The sequence below is a fragment of the Cynocephalus volans genome, chromosome 4 (genome assembly GCF_027409185.1).
Source record: "Cynocephalus volans isolate mCynVol1 chromosome 4, mCynVol1.pri, whole genome shotgun sequence".
Lineage (NCBI taxonomy): Eukaryota > Metazoa > Chordata > Mammalia > Dermoptera > Cynocephalidae > Cynocephalus > Cynocephalus volans.
Window position 1 is genome coordinate 8512144 of NC_084463.1, and position 20553 is coordinate 8532696.

Below are 20553 nucleotides of genomic sequence, written 5' to 3' on the forward strand. Positions count from 1 at the left end.
ACACTTTTAAATATATTATTTAATACATCTGATAGTGCTATGAGGAAACTGACATTATTATCCTTATTTTATAAATGGGAAATTGAGCCTTAAACTTGTTCAAGGTCACACAAAATAAGTGACTTGTTCAGGGTGACACAGTAAGCGATAGAGCCCTCATTCAAATCCAGGTTTGATTCCAGTGTCTGCACTCTTAACCATTATGGTTTATACTGCATTCCAGGGACAGGTTAACAGAATTTATCATTTCCTAGAAAAAGTTGTAATGATAGTTTCAAATTCTATATGAAGTACCACTTCCTGACTGTGATTTGAGTCTGAAAATCAAAAGTTGGCCCAGTTATGACAACCCTAAATGAGGTAGCTGAGGGGTGTTCCACTGCCAATCCTTTTCCAAATTCTAAACTTGTAAATGTCATGTCAACGTGGCATTTGTACTGGCAGGCTGGGTTTGGCAGACTCCTGCAATGCCTGCACACAATGATATCGTGCTTGGCAAACACACCTCTTGGAGATTCTTCCCAGCTGGGACGCTGGTAGTGCCCTGTGCTCAACAGAGATGTACTTCACTTCAACAGCTAATAGCTCAAGGGCTTTCATAAAGAAAAGTGGCTTAGAGAAGAGACACATGAGATAAAGCAGGGTTCCTGCAAACGAAATGAACAGGAAGAAAAAGCACCTACCTCAGTCAAAAAGAAGTTAATTTACTCTTTTTGTCCATGCTGCACAGATAAGGTAAAAGTTGGAATAGAAAGACTTAAGCTGGTACAAACTCCCACAAGCTTAAGTATAGCAAAGAAAGACTAAAACTAACTAAGTGCATTTCCATCCTCACTGACTCCATAATAAAAGCTTCACTAATATGGTCATCATTAATTATATTTCTGGTCAACACAGCACTTGGTATAACATTAGGGTCCATCCATGGGACCCAATTTTAGTTTTTGACTTTCATTTTGGAGCAATTCCTTACTATTTGGGAGGAGAGCCAGTTCATGATTTTATTTTTTAGAGTCTTCCAAAAACCAAAACGAAATCATACTTATTTTTAAAAATAAAATAAAACTCATTCTATCTTGTAATTACCATATGGGTCCATTGCGACTTTTTATAAATCTAAAGTGCATTACAGGATCTTGGTGGTCTTATTTTTTTCTGTATCTTGAATTATTTACAACTATGCTTATTTTTTAAAAGACTAAAATAATAAGAAAAAGAAGAATGATGAAATCACTGAAAATGATAATGCAATATAGTGAAATAAATCATCATTATTGCATTATCCTTCAATTTACGTATTGCATTGTCCAAAGCACTGCATCATCTTTCAATAAGGTATATATAATTGGAGACACTATATTTTTAGTCTGCTTTTAGCTTTTATTAAACAGTTCAGAGTCCAGAATTTTTTTATTTTCCACCCATAATGGCAATGAAAATTGACAGAGGAAGACATGTCACAATTCTTAGCCAAATCAGAAGATGAATGCAAAAAGACAAATAGCAGCACTCTAGACTCTAATGACGGTGAAATTGATCATCCAAGCAAAATTTCAAACTATGAGTGTTCAGATGACAGTATACTAGATAAATTTCCTCAAACTCAAGAATTGATGAATGAACAATATATTTCTGAGGACAAAAAGGAAATAAGGTGTTCTCATCCAGTCATTAAACAAGAAGGACTTTGTCATGTAATATTTTACAAGAACCTGGACAATTCTGTTATGCTAGAAAGACGTGACCATATTCTTTAATCTTCTATGACATTTGTTTGTCAAATTTTATTTGACACAGCTCATAAGTTAACAAAAGCTGAAGGCAGGTCTACAGAGGTGACTGGAAGGAAACAGATGATTAAGAGATTTAAAAAACTCCACTGGCTAATCATTCTAATTGAATTTATAAATCTAAAAATGAAAATGTTTGAATTAAGAGCAAAGGAGATACCTATCCTCTCTTCTACAAAATTATAAGCCATCAAAAGTTTCAAAAACTTATTTAAGTATGGCATTTTGATGACACAAGTGCAAGAAAAAACAGAGGTAATGACAAGCTAGAATCTATCAGAGAGATATATGACGGAAGGAAGGAAGGAAGGAAGGAAGGAAGAATGGAGGAACTAATGAGGAGAGTGAGGAAGGGATATTACAGAAATGAGATATGAGTTTAATTTACTTTAGTTCAACCACAAATAACTGAGTACCATGTCAAGCAATGGGTTAATTGCCAGGATACAATGACAAACAAGAAAGGTTTCCTACTCTCATTGAGGAATTCAAAGCCTGGCTGAATTTGTGGTTTGGAATAACCATTTTGCTAAGAACCAACATGGTCTGACTTAGATACATCAAGAGATCCAAAACACATTCCTGATTCTGCCATGCTCCCTCAGTTTACAATCATAAGAAATTCAGCATCAAATTCTAATAATGTGTTCAGGAAGGAAGGAGGCATTTCTAGTTAAGCCTGAACGCAAAACTATGTAAAAGGTGGGAATTAAACATAAGGAGAAGCTAAGAAGAATCTATTTCATGGTACTGGAAAAATCCTTATTATCCGTTTTAGAAGATGAGCCACCTTTTCTCCTGCAAATTCTGGTTGTGATCTTTAATAGCATTACTTACCTTTAACATGCTAACCCATTAACTAATTTCTTCTAGAAGGTACAGTGAGGAAACAGCCAATATACACTTACACCCATTCTCATCTCTGAGCTGGGATGGTAAGATTCTATGATTTTTTTTTTAAAAACCGAAATAACAAGTTGGCTTACATTCTTCATTTCTTACACTATAGCTGCTATTCTAGATTAATTTCTTTACCATCAATAGCTTTAATATGTTAAGTGTGACTGGGGCATTTTGAACTTGTATTGTTGTTAGATAAAAGGAAATCAAATTGGTTATTTGCCTGTGTGAAAGAAAAGAGCAGTTGAGCATTGGAATAACATGCATGCACACACTTATACACAAGGAAACAAAAATCAGACTGAATCTCAAAATAGAACAAAAGTAATGCCTAACAAAACTTATACAATAATGTCTGTAATAAATAGAAACGTCAAAGTATTGCCCTAGGGGAGCACAGGCAGCATAATTTAGGGAGACATAAAATGATACATGTGCCTGTATCATGGAAACTGAATACCTCCCCTCTCAGTGAGAAAGTCACTCAAGCGATTCAAGGATGAAATCGACCCGGACAAAGCAATTGTCTGAACAGCATAATTAGCTGACGGCTCAGAATGTTTTCTAATTCAACTACCAGCCCTATTTATCAGGACTGGGGAGCATCCTGCTGTGCAGATTTAAATCAGCTCTTGCGGACGTCAGTGAAAGACTGGCTACCAATCCATGATGTCACCAGTTCAGCAGGCACAAACAGAAATGCTCGGTCAATTTTTCATTTAAAAAAGAAAACATTCTAGTACTCAGGTTTCCTCTTTTATCTTTGTCTATATATCTATCCATCCATCCATTTCCATCTATTTCTATCCATCCACCCAACCATCCACCCACTCAAACACTAATATTTCTTGTAAACCTGTAATTTAAGCCCACTGCCAGTTGTCTTTCCAGCTGGGGCTTATTAAAGCCAGTTTTCTCTCTCTCTCTTGCACTTAGTTCACATTTCAGTGAGAGACTTTCTATAACCCTCAGTGCAGAACTGGCCTTTCACAGCTATCTTCAGTTTTGAAGAAAACCTTAGAATCCCTTCAAGACTTGTTTTTAGTCATAATCAGCTTATAGTCACATATCTAGCAATTTAAGAACTGCTCTAAAAGCTGGTATGGAGCAAAGATGTAACTGTGTTCTTTAACAGGAAATGAAGTGAGGGACATTAATGGTCAGTAACTAATAAAGAGATGACTTATAACCCTGTTCCATAAAAACAATGAATACAGGAGTTGCATACTATATGTTATATTCCACTAGAATGTCAGTCATTGAGGACAGAACTTTATCAATCTAACTGTATGTCTCTATCTTCTAGAACAGTAACACAGAAAGTGCTCAATATATACTGTGAATGAATGAATGACCATGCCCTGACTCTTAAATCAGAGAACCTATTTTACTTCCTTTCCTTCTTGCAATATACATCTTCCACAAGGAAAAGGAAATATCAAAAATAATATGGAGTTCTTTCTTTCTTTTCTCTTCCCAAACAATTCAGTTTTAAAGCCATTATGTGGTACAGAGCAAAGTAGGAGCTTGGGGAGTAGGGGGAGTCGTGCTGCAGTGGCCCATGGGATGTTAGAGTGCAAGTGACATATGGAAGGCATCCACACTAGCAAAGAAAATATTATTGCAAAAGGTCAAGTAACCTCTCTAAGTTTCAGTTTAAACAGAATTTGCTGAATCATCATTATCCATGTGACCAGTATAATATGTTATTTCCAGCAGGCATGTACAACAGACCCTTGACACTGAATGAATATACTCACAGTTTCGACTATTTGGAGCATCCTCCAAAGACCAATACTGTGTAATGATTAGACAGTTTGCTGAGTCACAAAGTAGTCATGGCACTGTGAGACTGGTATATAGAGTGAATCATGCAGCTGATTTGTTGCCCTGGCTAACATCTGGCATAATATCATACCTCTTGACCAGTCACCTTTAGCCAATATTCAGAATAAGGGAATTGAGAAAGAATTGCTATTAAGCAACTAGCCATTTTACGACCTTCAGTCCCAAGGTTGCTGGGGAAATGCTCTTCACCAGTCTTTTCCTCATCTGCTAGCTATTTGGATATATAGATACTATATGCTCCATTCACCGTTCCTATGGAGAAGATGCCAAACAGTGGTTAAGAGGGTTTTCATCCCTGCTCTCTGGCCCCTCATTTTGGCTACTTCTTTAGAGAGATGAAATAATCAGTAAGTATACTTTAAAATAACTCAATGATCTTAATTTTACCAAATCAGGACATCAGAAGCTTCTGAAGAAATCTTTATTTCACCTTTTTTCTTTTTACTCTAGCATAAATCCAGTTTTAAGAATGTTAAATATGTCAAATAATCAATAAATATTTTCTAAAGCCCTATAATGTGCTAGGAGTTGTAAAGAATCAACATGAGATGTGGTTCTACCTTTCAAAGAACTTAGAACAAAGATCTCTGATGTTATAAGCTACATAGTCTAAACTAGCTAAAAGCAATGACAATCCTAAAACATTGTATATACTCTTTAAACCTGAGGGTCTCTATAGCATGGGCTTAAAGCACAGATGGTCTGGTAAATGTTCTCTTTGTGAAGAACTAATTTCACAACAATAGAAAGCCAACTCTCTGAGCTTCAGAAAAATGAAAAAAGGTTTATTCCTCTTCAAATGTCAGCAGATCTCAACAATTAAGTGACTAAATACTACAATGAACAGAACATCAATGTATTTTGAAGCCAAATCTGACCTGGGGTAGTTCTGCCAGATGAAGGGTCTCAGGAAAGTATCCAGGGAGAAGAAAAAAAGAAAAGTCCAAAAACTGATAATGAAACAGAAAATAGAGAATAATATGCTCATACAGAATTACAAAAGTAGAGAAACTCTAATCTCTTCTTCCTTACAGTTTCTCAGTACTCTTGGCATCAGTGAGGGAGCTAAGAGCACCACCATGATTGAGACATAGGGAAAAGATAAGAGCACTTCAGTTACTGCTTAGGAGGGAGAACTGATTCTACCCAAAGGATCAGAACATCATCTGAAGCATGTCAAACTGTTGGCCTCTAACCAAATTCTGCCATGGGGTATGGTCTCCCTTTCTACCTGGGTAGTAAGAAGGCTGCAGATAGAAACAGCTTGCTGGACTATTTTGTACACCATATGTCTCTTCTGTAAGAAGTCTCCTTTAAAAAGAAAAAATTCAAAAATTGTCCAGTTGGGATAGAGAATGACATTTAAAAGATCTATGGTGGTTTTAAAACATGTCCATATATTTTTGACGCTCCTCTCATCAACAGGGGATGTCTAATTCCTTCTACAGGCTATTCAAGTGGCTTGCATGGCTATTCCAGTGGCTTGCTATTCAACCAACAGCATGGGCTATCTTCATGGGCTATTCAAGTGGCTTGCTTCTAACCAACAGAATGAGACAGAAGTGGATACTGTATGACTTTTAAGGCTAGGTCATAAAAACTACACAGCTCTTGAGATGCTTACCCTTGAAGGTCAGCCACCACCCTGCAAGGAAGCCCAGGCCACATGGAGAAGCCACATGTAGGTGTTCTGGCTGACAACCCCAGCTGAGATCTAGCCAACAGCCAGTATCAACTGCCAGACATGTGAGTGAGAAAACCTTCGAGATGCATCCAGCCTCAGCCACCACATCTGATGGCCAATGAATGCATTAGAGGCCCTGAGTGAGAACTGGCTAGTTGAACCCAGCCAACACCCAGAACCTTAAGAGAAAATGATGATTAAAAACTGTTATTTTATACCACTAAGTTTGGGTGGTTGTTACACAGCAATAACTGGAACAAAAGCTTCCAACTAATTTGCACTTTACAGTGATTATTCCAATGGTCTTATTATCTTCCAGAAATAAATAGTTCTGCTTATGCCAGAGCTAGGGACTGGGGGAGACAATAGCTCCTATTAACCAGACTACCCTACCACATAGGACAAAAATGAATGCAGGTGTCATGGGCTCTTTAGGCCTCCTGGCTGCTGAGTTCAGATCTTCTTGGAGGCTAAATGGAAAGCCACGGTCTTAGTAAAAATTCTCCACAGCAGGGGCCAGCCGTGGCTCACTTGGGAGAGTGTGGTGTTGATAACACCAAGGCCATGGGTTCGGATCCCTATATAGGGATGGCCAGTTAGCTCACTTGGGAGAGCGTGGTGCTGACAACACCAAATCAAGGGTTAAGATCCCCTTACCAGTCATCTTAAAAAAAAAAAGAAAGAAAATTCTCCACAGCAGCTAAAGTTCAGTGGCCACTGAGAATCCTATGCCAAACAATGAAAGAACATAAGCAGCATATGTTATTAGTACAGAACCCACCTTGCTACTGTAAATGTCCTTTGACAAGAAAAAGCCCCTCTCCTTTCATAGCAGCTGAAAGTTTTAACTTCTATCTCCTTACTTGTGTCTACTTTTCACCTATAATTATAAATTTGCAGGGCTTTGAAATCCTGCCCTAAATTCCCCCAAATAGTCTCAATCCCCCAACCAGGCAAGCCTAAAATTCAGTTAGATGAGGCTAATATGTTCCAAAATAGAAAAAAATAACTCTCAATCCAAAAACCAAAGGTGAAAGCAAAGCCAGCAAGACAAAAGGAAAGAGTGGGTGGAAAGTGGCTGTGAAAAGCAATGGCAGGGCCTCCCAACTTGCTTCCGAAGCTACAAACAGGCCCTGTTGCTCAGGAGGCCAACTCCAACATCCTGTAGAGGCATTTCCTAACAGACTCCCACAGCCAAACATTCTCACCACACTTAAGAGAGGAGCTCACCACTGAGTTGGTACTTTATTGCAACACTCTCCCTTCACTCCTCTCTGGGAAATCTCAGAGTAAGCATTATAACGACCTACTTGTCAAGCTATTTTATACAAGTTGCAATTATGTCATGTTTCAAAGAAAGAAAAAAATTCTCTTATTTTAGAAAGTATGTAATATGAGATGGCCATTGAGTGACAAATGTGTCTGGTTTAAAAAGGGATATTGTCAACTAGTTTAGACCCCATATCCTGGGAGTCTGATAAACCTTTATAAAATGAGCCAGACACAGACATGGCAAAATCACGGAGAGGAAGTTGTGGCTTGGGTACCAGCTATGTGTGAGGAGAAACTGAAAACTTGTTATTAAGATCTTATGCCTGGATCCTCTCTCTAATGATGGGGTCTGGGGTCTCTAGGCCTTTATCAAAGCAGAGAAGGAACCGGTTAGAAAAAGAAGTTGATGAGCACCTGGGCTGCCATTCTCCAAAAGGGCTAACACGAACTAGCCCTATTTAATAAGTACTTCTAGTGAAGGCCTTGATTATCTTACAACAATTTCAACAGAAAACAAGCTTCTTCACATAATCAGAGGTATTTGGAATTCTAAAGTTGCCCCAATCACAAAATTGTCTTAATACCCCTTAAGATCCTTCTCCCTGGAGTGGAATCTCTGATGACACACTCAGAGTATGATTTTGTTTTCTACGTGCTGGTACTGTCTTCCACACCCCAGAGAGAAGTGGAGGGGAGAGGAGCTGCAGTACCCTTATTGCTTCCTCTTTAGACAGCTAATGCCCAATCTAGGCTACAACAAAAAGCGTGTCAGCAAAGTAAATCAAATAAGTAAATTATGAGCAAATCCACATAGTAAACACAGACTGTGGGGCAAAGGAACTATATCTATAGCTTCATCCTCCCATCCCACTTTTTGGGATAAGCCTCTTTATTCTGGTGACATTAAAGCAGTATGATCATATATCCCAATTTGCCCAAGACTGAGCTCCTTTTACTTTCAAAAGAGTTCTGATTTGGATGATATATTATAGATTACTTTAACTAACAGCAAATTCAAACCAGCCAAAGAGGTAAAGTAAACTTTTTGACACTGACCCTTGGGACTGTCATCCGACAGCCTTCTTTTCATCTTTCCACTTGTACTCATGATTCCTTCTCCTTGAATCAAATAAGTGATTCTTCCCACTTTACCACCAGCACTTATTTGTTTTTATTTATTTTTATTAAAACATAATTAATTGTACATATCTGTGGGGTACAGCATTGAACACCAGCGCTTATTTAATCCTACTTTTCCTTTAAGCCTCAACTCAAGCACCACCTCCTTCACGAAGTCTTTCTAACCCTCATGGATCTCTCCTTTCTTTGAATTTCTAGCACATAATCTGGCACCTCTTTGGTCTTAACACTATTTTCACATTGTTTTCATATGCATAGGTCTTCCTACAAAAGTTATGTTATTCAAGAGCAAAGTCTGTGTCCAATTACTTCTTTTGCATTCCTGAAGGAATCTAGCTCTGTGACAAGCACATAACAAATCCAAACCTGCTTAGCTGGCTTAAGGACAGAGCAAGAAGACTACAGGTGCTTCCCTGCTGCTGACTCCTCTTGTAGTACCCTGTACTTTTCCTTTAAAGTACTTAACACATTTTGCAATTATATACTGATCTGTATGGCTGTTTGTTTAATGCCAGCTTCCCCACTATCCTGGAAGGTCCAAGAAGACAGGGAACTGGTGTGTACCATTCATCACCATCTACCTAAGATTCATCACAGTGCCTGCCAGTGTTCTGTAAGTAATTGCTAATTGGATGGACAGACAGACAACGGAGGAAAGAAGAAATGATCTCACAGAAATCAACTGTAAAGAAAACAGATTTAGATTTTAGGGACTTAAACATTTGAGAAATTAACCTGCTTATATTTCTAAACAGATCACGTGGCTGAGTGTCACAGGCTTATTTAAATCTTTTCCATTCCTCAGAAAGACCAAGAGAATAATTAGGCATGCAGCTCCATCTGATCTAGAGTCTGAGACATGAATGACCATTACATCCCTACGGTACCATTATTTCTCCTTGTTACATAAACTGCTGAAGTACAAAAACCATTGTTTCAAGAAGACAGATGAAATGCAGCAGCCCCAGGGACAGGCTCGAAGGCATTTCAGGATCATGCTCCCAAAAGCATTTCATGCACCACCTCAGAGTGACAGCTCTGAGGCACACAGACTTTGACGGCACAGTCTAACTTAATAGGCTCAAAGTCAGCAACATCTGATGCCATGGTGCTGACAGATATAAACTGCTGTGGCAAAGTGGGCTGTAGGATCCTGCTGTTTTTGCAGTTAGATCAATATACACTAGGAAATGCTGAGGAAGATAAATGTAAAGAAAATCAGCATAATTTTGGAACCCTAGGCAACTTGCTAATTGAAAGGCCTAACATTTCTGTGACCTTTACAATTTAAAAGCACTTTCATATATCTACTGTCACTTAATCCTTACACAACCCCATAAGATAGATAAAATTTTGTTATTTCTGTTTTACTGATGTGCAAATTTGGGAATCAGAGAGGAGCTAACAACAAGTGGCCAGGATCAAACTCCTAGGTCTTCAAACCCCATGCTCTTTTCCCTATACCTTGCACACCTTCACGTGAACTTTATCTCTTCAGTTCTGAACCCAACTGCTTTCTTTTTCTCAGTATACAGCCATGGAATAATGCCCTGAGCACAATTTACGGGAAATGAAAATCCTCTGAAGGCATGCCCCAGTAACCTCCTCCTTCCCTCCACTTACGCCAGAGGCGCACTCAGTGGGCAAACAGGAAATGAAAAATCAGCAGGGACCAAGCAACAGGAGAAACAGGACGTACAATAACATAGCTTACGTCTGGTCTCTGCAGCAAGGTCTGCTCAATTTGCAAAAGCTCCTGGTCAGACACCAGCCCAGTTACAGAAAGCAATCCATAACAATGACAGTATTGCACTTCTAATACAGCAAAGGATCAGAAAAACAAAAAACAAAACTTGATAACAGGCCCTTGGAGAAAGTCACAGGCTTTGGGGACCTGGATCTAAAACTTGGCCTGACCCTCCTCTGAAACAACTCTTTTGAGTCTATCTCTCCTTTGCAGTTGGGTTCACTCCCTCATTACCTCTCATCTATTCAACCAGAGTAGCCTCCTAACTAGTTTGTATGCCTCCAACTTTCCCTCCTTTCAATCCTCTCCCACATTTATTACCAATACAATCTTCAGACAGCATCTCCTCTTGGAATCTTCCTTGGTCCCCCCAACCCTAGGCTCTTTGGAATTAATCCTTCCCTCCTACGCTCCAACAGCACTTTCTGTGAACCATAGTATATCTCCTCAGGCACACTATAAATTCCCCAATATCTCAGGGGTCTGCACTTAGATTTAGAAAGTGCTCAATAATGTTTACCAAACTGAGCCAGTTATGCTTTGTTTCTACTCAAACTCTTGCTTGTTAGAGAATCAGGATGTTCAGTGAGGAACAGCAGGTAGGATTTCTGCGAAAGGCACTCCTATTTCATGGTATCCCAGTTGTGTCTCCTCCTCCCTCTGGCTGAGGAGAGTGCTGAACACACAGGGACCTGGAGGACAATACTCATCCGTATCACTTGTGTGACTGTATCACCACCTCCAGTCACTCTCTGATCACTACAAGGCAGATGGGAAGGTGATCAACACCTTCTGCTCTTCTCTACAAACATTTCACATTCTCAGAGAACAATGCACAGCGTCAGCTCTCTTCCCTCATCCCACGGGCTCTCACTATATGTGTACAGCTGTTGTGCTGGGGTGCTAACCAACGGGGAAATGCGAAGATGAGGAAACCCTTCAAAACCAACAGAGCAGTCACCCCAGAAATGCTCCCTTGCCCCATTTTCTATAAATAGAGTTTATTCTGTGACCAATGTACTGCTGGTCAATGTTTGCGAACCATTAAGTTTCCCTTTGTTAACAGAAAGGTTTGGGTCTGCTGTTTCCTCAGAGCCGGGGATCGTTCCAGGCCCAGGTCTCATGGTGTCACAGTTTTCTCAGCTCAATAAATGATGGCACAGTAGAGACCTACCCCAAGTACTATATCAAAAAACAAGCCAGGCACCAAAGAACACGTGGGATGCTGAAAACACCATCACTGCTGCATCTATCTTTACAGCTACTTCCATTGATACCCCAATTGTGACAATATTTTGAACATCCATCCATGATCCTACCACCTTTCATTGTCTCTAACTCCACCAATGCCCTTCCTCCTTACCAACTTAAGGCCACGGTCAGTCATTATATCACTTCCCTGCAAAGACCTTTAACTCCCTTGCCCCTTTCACACTTTATAGAACTTTCTTGACTAAAACCCAATCCTACACACAAAGATACACACATGAACATCAGCAGCATTTATGCATGACAGCCCCGAGTGAAAACAACCTAAATACCCATCAACTAGAGAAGGAATAAACAATGGAATAGTATTCAGCAACAAAAAGGGGCATCTGATATATGCTATAACATGAATGAACTTCAAAAACATGCTGAGTGAAAGAAGCCAGACAAAAACCCCACATGTTGTATAACTCCACTTATATTAAATGTCCAGAAAAGGCAAATCTATACAAGCAGAAAGTAGATTAGTGGGTCCCTGGAGTTGGGGGTGGGAATGAGGTATATTACAGGGTGATGGAAATGTTCTAAAATTGAATTGTGGTAAGGGTTGTACAACTTGGTAAATTTACTAATAATCATGCAACTGTATATGTAAAATGGATGAATTGTATGGTATGTAAATTATACTTCAATATAGTTTTTTTTTTTTTAAAAATCCAACCCTGGTTAAATTTACCTGTTTGGTGCCTCACCAGTGTAGCTATAGCGACACATTGCTAGAGAAGAAAAGAACAACCACAATGGCCCCATTTAAAACTCAAATGTGCTCTGGATCCTGTCCTCCAATAATTCTATGTTTCTCTAACTCCTTTTGCCTCTCACTTTCCTCAATTATTTCACACCTTCTCTCCCTTCAAATCTCCAACAGCTCATCCCTTATACTCCTTTCTCAGTTGATAATCCTGCTTCCTACTTCACTAAGAAAATTGAGGCCATCAGAAGAGAACATTCAGATTACCATCATCACACCCATGTGCTGCCTGTTACTATTCTGCATTGTCCAGTACAGTGGTCACTAGCTTTGTGTAGTTATTTAAATTTAAATTAATTAAGATTAAATAAAATTAAAGATCCAGTTCCTCAGACATACTAGCCACATTTCAAATGCTTAATAGCCACATGTGGCTTGTGGCTACTATAGTGGACAGTGCAGATATAGAACATTTCCATCACTGCAGGAAGTTCTGTTGGACAGTGTTGTACATAGACAATCTGTGTGTCTACCTAAAACCAATGATTTACTTACTTGTGTATTTCCTCTACCTATCTCAAGGGCACTGCGCCAGCAATTCTTTCCTTTCTCTTACATCATCAGTTTTTAGCTGTACAAAAAAATCATTCTTTTCAGTATACCAACATGCCTGTTATTTCTCTCATATTAAAAAAAAAAAACGGGCGGTTTGGGTTGATAACTTTTAGACACCCCTGGAACTAATTAGCAATTACAGCAAAGTAGCAAGATATCAGGTTAATATACAAAAGTCAATCACTTTCCCATATACCAGCAATGAACAACTGGAATTTGAAACTAAAATCACAATACCATTTACATTAGCACCCAAAAATGAAATACTTCTCCAAAGAAGACACACAGATGGTAAACAAACATATAAAAAGATGTTTCATATTATATGCCATTAGACAAATGTAAATTCAAACAATGAGATACCACTACACACCTATTAGAATGGCCAAAATTCAGAACTCTGACAACCCCAAATGCTGACTAAGATGTGGAGCAACAGGAACTCTCATTTATTGCTGGTAGAAATGAAAAATGGTACAGCCACTTTGGAAGAGTTTGGCTAAACTTCTAACAAACATACTCTTACCATATGATCCAGCAATCACTCTCTTTGGTATTTACCCAGAGGAGTTGAAAACTTATGTCCACACAAAAACCTGTACACGAATGTTTATTACAACTTTATTCATAATTGCTGTTACTGAATGTTTGTGGCCCCTCAAAATTCATACATTGAAATCTAATCCTCAAAATAATGGTATTTGGTAGCGCCTTTGGAATGTAATTAGGTCATGAGGGTGGAGCCCTCAAGAATGGACTTAGTGCCCTAACAAGAAGAGGCCAGAGATCTAGCTTGCCCTCTTTCCATCATGTGAAGAAGAAGTCGTCTGTCTGCAACCTGGAAGAGAGCCCTCACCAGAATGTGACTATGATGGTTCCCTGATCTTGACTTCCTGCATCCAGAAATGTGAGAAGTCTCTCTTTGTTGTTTAAGCCACCCAGTCTATGGTAATTTGTTATAGCAGTATGAACTACAGCAATTGTCAAAACTTTGATGCAACCAAGATGTTCTTCACTAGGTGAATGGATAAAAAAAACTATGGTACATCCAGACAATGGAATATTAGTCAGAGCTAAAAAGAAATGAGCTATCAAGCTATGAAAAGACACGGAGGAAGCTTAAATGCATATTGCTAAATGAAAGAATCCAATATGAAAAGCCTACACACTGCATGATTCCAACTGTATGAAGGTACTTCAAAAAGTTTGTGGAAAAAAGGGATTAAAAGATAATGTATGTCTTTCCATGAACTTTTTGAAGACCCCTTGTATGACATTCTGGAAATGGCAAAACTATGGAGACAGTAAAAAGATTAGTGGTTGCCAGGGGCTGTGAGGAAGGAAAAACAGGTAGAGCACAGGGGATTTTTAGAGCACTGAAACTACTATGCATGAAACTATAATGGTAGACACATGACATTAGGCCATAGAACTGTACAACACCAAGAGTGAACCCTAACATAAACCATGGACTTTGGGTGGTGATGTGTCAATGTAGGTTCATCAACTGTAACAAATGTATCACTCCAGTGGCAGGTGTTGATAATGGGGGAGGCTATGCACGTATGGCAGCAAAGCGTATATGGGAAATCTCTGTACCTTCTGCTGTGAATCTAAAAATACTCTAAAACATAAAGTCCACTAAAAATTTCGGGCTGGCCAGTTAGCTCACATGGGAGAGCGTGGTGCTGATAACACCAAGGCCAAGGGTTCAGATCCCCATACCAGCCGGGTGGAAAAAAAAAATCTTTTAATTTTTAAAAAAGTTTTGGAAACAGATAGTGGTAATGGTTATGAAACATTGTAAATGTAATTAGTATTATTGAATTGTATATTTAAAATGGCTAACATGGAAAATTTTATGCTACATATGTTACCACAATAAAAAAAATTTTTTTGAAAGGTCAAAAGTCTTCTCCAGTTAGCATTTTCCCTTACACCCATCACCAGCTACAGCCCTATTCTCTGCTTCCCTGTATAGAAAACTCTTCAAAAGACATTTATATTTGCTATGCTCAATTCTTCTCCTATTCTCACCTTAACCCCTCTAATCTCTCAAGTCCCTATGCCCCTGCCACTTCACCAAAATTGCTTTTACCAGCTGCCAAATCTAATAGACAGTTGTTACTCTTCATTTTACTTATCAACAGATTATGACACAGCTTCTGACCACTCCCTCCTCCTGAAAATATTTTCTTCCCTTAGCTTCCAGGATACCATCCTACTACCTTATTGACCACTACTACTCAATCACCTCTGCTGGTTCCTCCTCTTCTCCCCAGCCTTTTAGTACTGGAGTTCCTCCGGCCTCATCTCATCCCTAACTTCACTCACTCTTTTGGTCATCTCATCCAGTCTCGCGTTTTTTAATAGCATTTAAATGCCAACCGTAGTGGATTGAATTATATCCCCCCAAAGCTCACTGGAGCTTGAACTGTGTCCCCTAAGTTCTATGTATTAGAAACTTAGCCCCCACTGTGACTGTTAAGAGGGTGGGAAATCCTATTATGGTTTTTGAAAGGTGGAGCCTTGAAGAGGTGACTGGATTGTAGGACTGTGCCATAGTGAATAGATTAAAAATGGTGGTCATGGGAGTGGTTCTGAGGACTTTAAAAGAAGAGGAGAGTCTTTCTCTGCTCTCTCTGCTTCCACCATCTTGCAATGTGAGACCCCTGTGTCACTGTCACTATCACCAGATGGACTTTGGACTTCCCTGCCTCAGAAACTATAAGCAATAAATTTTGCCTTTCTTTATAAATCACCCAGTTGCAGGTATTTTGTTATAAGCAACAAAAACGGACTAATACACCAACAATCCTGTGTCTATCTCTAGCTCAGACCTCCCCCGGAATTCTAGACTTGTACATCAGGCTGCCTACTCAATAATTCTATCTATTTGGCAACTGGCAAATCAAATTTAACCAAAGCTGATCTCCTCTCAGTGTCCTCCTAAAACCTCTTCTACTCATAGTCTTTCCCATCTCAGTTGATGGCAATTTAATTTTTCCAGTTGTTCAGATCAAAATCCTTGGGATCATCTTTGACTCCTTTCTTTCTTTCTCTCACACCTCAAAATCAGTGCATTTCTGTATATCCTGAATCTAACCACATCTCACTATTTCCACTGCCTCTCTCTGATCTGAACCACCCTCATCTCTTGCCCAGACTACTGCAATAGTCTCCTAACTGGTCTCTCTGCTTCTATTCTTATTCGCTACCATTTATCCTTAGCACAGTACTAAAAATGATCCTTGTAAAATGGAAGTTATATCAAGTCTCTGCTCAAAACCCTACAGTGGCTCCCTATTTAATTGAGAATAAAAGCCTACAAAATTCATCAACAGCCTACAGAGCTCTTCCTAACCTACACTCTCACACCCCACTGCACTCTGCTCACAGTGCCTATTATTCTCCACTCTTGCTCAGCTACAGCCTCATTAGCCTCCTTCTTTATGCCAAAGCCTTTTCACTAGCTGTTACCCCAGATATCCGCAGGGCTAACTCCCTCACTTCTTTCAAGTCTTTGTTCAAATATCATCTTTTCAGTGAGGACTACCTCTACCACACTAGCTAAAAGTATAACCCTCAGCTCTAGTGAGACTATCAATCCTTCTCTTTGCCTGCTAAGTTTTTTCCCTTAGCATTTATCATCTTCTAATATACCATATGATTTACTTCTTTACTTACTAATAGTGTTTATTGTATCTCTTCCCTGCCCACTTCCAAACAATAAGCCCCATGAGAAAAGGGATCTGTGTTTTATTTGCTGATATGCCCAGGCTCTCAAAAAATACTTGTTGAAAAGCATGATTTACCATTATGCAGAAATGGCACTCCTAGAAATTATGTCTCAGATACTTGAGGGAATGGCTTCGGGCTACAGAAAGACTTATAGGATGAGAGTGTTCTTCAAGATCCTGTATTTGAGAATCACTCTAAAACTCAGATGCCTCCTGACTGCCCTTCTCTCCCCAACCAGCCCCTCATCCTTCCCAATTATAACTACCTATAAAGTCACTGAAGAGATTCAGTCTAAAAGCACAATGACCTGCCCAGCTCATGCAGCTCTCCAAACTCTGCTCCAGCCTCACTTTTAAGACCAGTCTAGTAACTGGCATCCAGGTATCTCTGCCTTCCTGCTAGGCCAGCTTTGAGTGAACCTACTTAGAATAACTGGACTCTTATATACTCATGACGAACCAGCCTTATACCTCCATTCTAGTAATTAGGGACCCTTGTTTTTCTCTTTATATTTCATTTCCTGTCTTGGTATCCTGTCCTGTATTCTGGTTCCTCAGACTTAAACCCAGCACCTGTGCTCATTTAGTCTTTCTGGAGTCCTGTCCTGGGCCCAGTCCCTGTTTCTGAGCCCTAGACCTGCCTCTCAGGACCTGGTCCTCTACTGTTTGCTTTCTTCCAGACCTCTTGGATCTTGAGAGCTGCACAGCAGGCCTCACTGGACCTCCTCACCTCCAACTGTCTATTTACCTGGACCTCTGTCCATAGATACCTTGATTCCTCCAACTTGCCTTCTCATTATTCCTTCACCTGAATGTCCTGATCCCCTCTTATCATTAATTCTGAGAACTTTCTGAAGAGCCAGCCAAGCCCTGGTCTATTTGGTTTCTCTATTTAGGATCTAATAAGGGGAGTTCCAGTCAAGATGGCAGAATAGACGGTCCTCAGCCTCACTCTCTCCCATAAATCAACCAATTTACAACTATAAAAATATTACATCAGCCAAGCTGGGGCCACTGGAGCTCAGGGGAAGAGGAGGAGAGACCTATGGAGTTCATAAAGGTGGGAGAAACCACGATGAGAGAAAGAAAAAACTGCTCTGAGCATTTCGGGCTGTGGCCACTTTAAGGCTCCAGCTGCTGAGCACATGGAGCAGGAGCCAGCAGAAGCTGCAGCTGTGCCCTTCAGATGGAGTTACTTGGAGATGGCACGTAAGAAGAGAGCCTTGGTGGCCCCCATGACAGCAAGACCACTAACAGGGTTCCCATGGACCCACGCAGGAGCGAGGAGCCAGAACAGCTATAAAAGGGGAGCCATTCAGAGGCTGGTGAATCATCACAAGGGACCGGTGCAGGGCCCGTCCCATGGGAAGTGTTTGGAGCACGGGCACTGGGGGCGACAGGCCCACCTGGAGAACACTGGGACACAACAAGGACAGCTGATCTGCCCCCCAATCAGCACAGGACCACTCAGAGGAGAGTGGTTGGGAATGCAAATTGCAGTTTGATGAAAAACCTCAGGCCCAGGTCAGAATTTCTACACAACCCAGGTGCATCGGATCTCTGGAGAGTCAGAAGTACCTATAAGGTCAACCATTAAACCCTGAGCTGCACAAAAAGCCTTCCCTAGGGAAACAGCAGCAAAGCAGCAATTTAGCTCAACCACATAGCTCAAGTACTGGTTCCCACAGGAAGTTGCCCCATTTAAGAAGCAAAAGACAAAAAATTAGTTCCGGCCCAGGCACACCACCAGAACCTTGGGGCCCGCCAGGGGACATGAGGTATGGAGCCAGGAACCAGACCCCACTCCCACATCCAGGCATACCACAGTGCCTCGGGGCCCACCCGCCGACCTGAGGCATGGAGAATAGGACCAGACGCCCCTCCCACAACCAGACACGCCACACCAGTGCCTCAGAGCCCGACTGCATACCTGAGGCATGGAAAAGGGGACTGAAACCCCTCCCACAACCAGGCACACCATGCCAGCGCCTTGGGGCCCACCTGGGGACCCAAGACATGGAGAAGGGGACCAGACCCCCCTCTCACAACCAGGCACACCACACCAACACCTCAGGACCCGCCTGGGGACCTGAGGTATGGAGACGGAGACCAGACACCACCCCCACAAGCAGGCACACCGCAACAGTGCCTCAGGGCCCGCCCGAGGACCCAAGGCATGGAGAAGGGGACCCGACACCCTCCTACAACCAGGCACACAACGCCAGCACCTTGACACCTGTCTGGGACCTGAAGCATGGAGCCGGGGACCAGACCCCCCTCCCACAACCAGGCACGCCGCACCAGCATCTTGGGGCCCGCCTGGGGACCCAAGGCATAGAGAAGGGGACCGGACCCTCCTCCCACAACTAGACACACCACGCCAGTGCCTTGGGGCCCACCCGGGGAACTGAGGCATGGAGAAAGGTACTGGACCCCCCTCCCACAACCTGGCACACCACGCCAGCACCTCAGGGTCCGCCCAGGTACCTGAGGCATGGATCTGAGGACCAGACACTGCCCACAACCAGGCACACCGCCAGCACCAAGGAGCATGCCAAAGACATCACCTCTACATGGGTGGCCCACAAAAGTGGCTACATGCCACAACCACCATGTGAATGGTCCACCAGCCACTGGAGTGCATTGACACAAGGAGAGTCACCAGCAGAGATAAAGAAAAGAGGATGTCTCTCTCCACAAAGCCCATTTCAGAGTGACAGAAGAAGCATCTGCTCTATGATAATATTGGGGGACCTGACCACACCTCTCAGCACTGGACAGATCATCTAGGCAACAAATTAACAGAGTAACCATTATTCTTTCAGAAGGAGAGAAGAAATCTAGGGTAATTAGAGGGGGGAGGGGGGAGGAAGGGGGGATGGAGAGAGATGGGACAAGGGGCATAAAGAATAATTACAATTTGTAACAATATATATGCTAGTAATATTGATTTGATCAATGTATCTCAATGTTGAACCCAAAAAATATGTATAATCAATTTTGATTCAATAAAATTTTTTAAAAAAAAGATCTAATAAGGCCTGGCCCAACCCTGGCTGAGCCTTGAGTCTGAAAATAATGGATATAAACTTCTAGCTCCTCAAAGGACATAGGCAATCTTCCTAACAGTGTCAGAATAGTCTCAGTTAAGATAGCTGAAGTTGGTTGCCAAAAATAATTAATGTCAAACAGTTATTTGAGTTTTCTTCAGTACACCTGTTTTACTTAGATCCTTTCAACTGGATATTACCAGAATACACTTTGCATCCGGTGCCTTGAAAAAGAGAGCACTCTTTTAGATTTCTCAGGAAACTAGACAAAAACAGATGTTTTGGGTCCAAATAAAAAGTAAGTGATGGCTACTACAGTCAGCCCAGGACTGGAAGTTTTTTAGTCCTAGAATCCAATTTTCATGCTTACTACTCCTAGTACATCTCTTAGGATTAAAGCCACATACCTAGAAGCATCAAGGAATGGTCTGTAGGCCAAGCTGATCCATTCTTCTCTATTAGATGAATATTTCGGCTCCCGGGGTGTTTCTCTCATGGTGTCCAAATCCACTAAATAATGGCATTTACTGATGTCAATCTGAAATGGAAAAAGGCCAACTCATCATCAGTAATTGCATAGGTCCCTTCAGGGTAGGGAATATCAATTGCAATCCTAAGAATTCCTACAGGGTTTCAGAATCTTCAGACAATGTTACCTGTGCGCTCTCCACTCAGATTAAGAGTGTTAGGGTATTATTTAGGCTCCCGGGGGCAGGGCATTTGCTTATTCAGCCAAACATATATGTAAGCTTTGTGTGGTCTGACTCTAGTTTGGGTTCTTCAGTCTCTCTAGCCCCACAGACACTT

At 41.0% G+C, this 20553-nt stretch overlaps 1 protein-coding gene across 1 annotated transcript in view; it reads right to left on the reverse strand.

The window, feature by feature from the left end:
* ALG9 (ALG9 alpha-1,2-mannosyltransferase) overlaps window positions 1-20553 on the reverse strand; it is a 98604-nt gene that overhangs the window by 1407 nt on the left and 76644 nt on the right. Inside the window, exon 14 of the mRNA XM_063092925.1 lies at window positions 20154-20284. Coding sequence (XP_062948995.1) covers window positions 20154-20284 — 131 coding nt within the window. The remainder of the gene's footprint in view (window positions 1-20153; window positions 20285-20553) is intronic.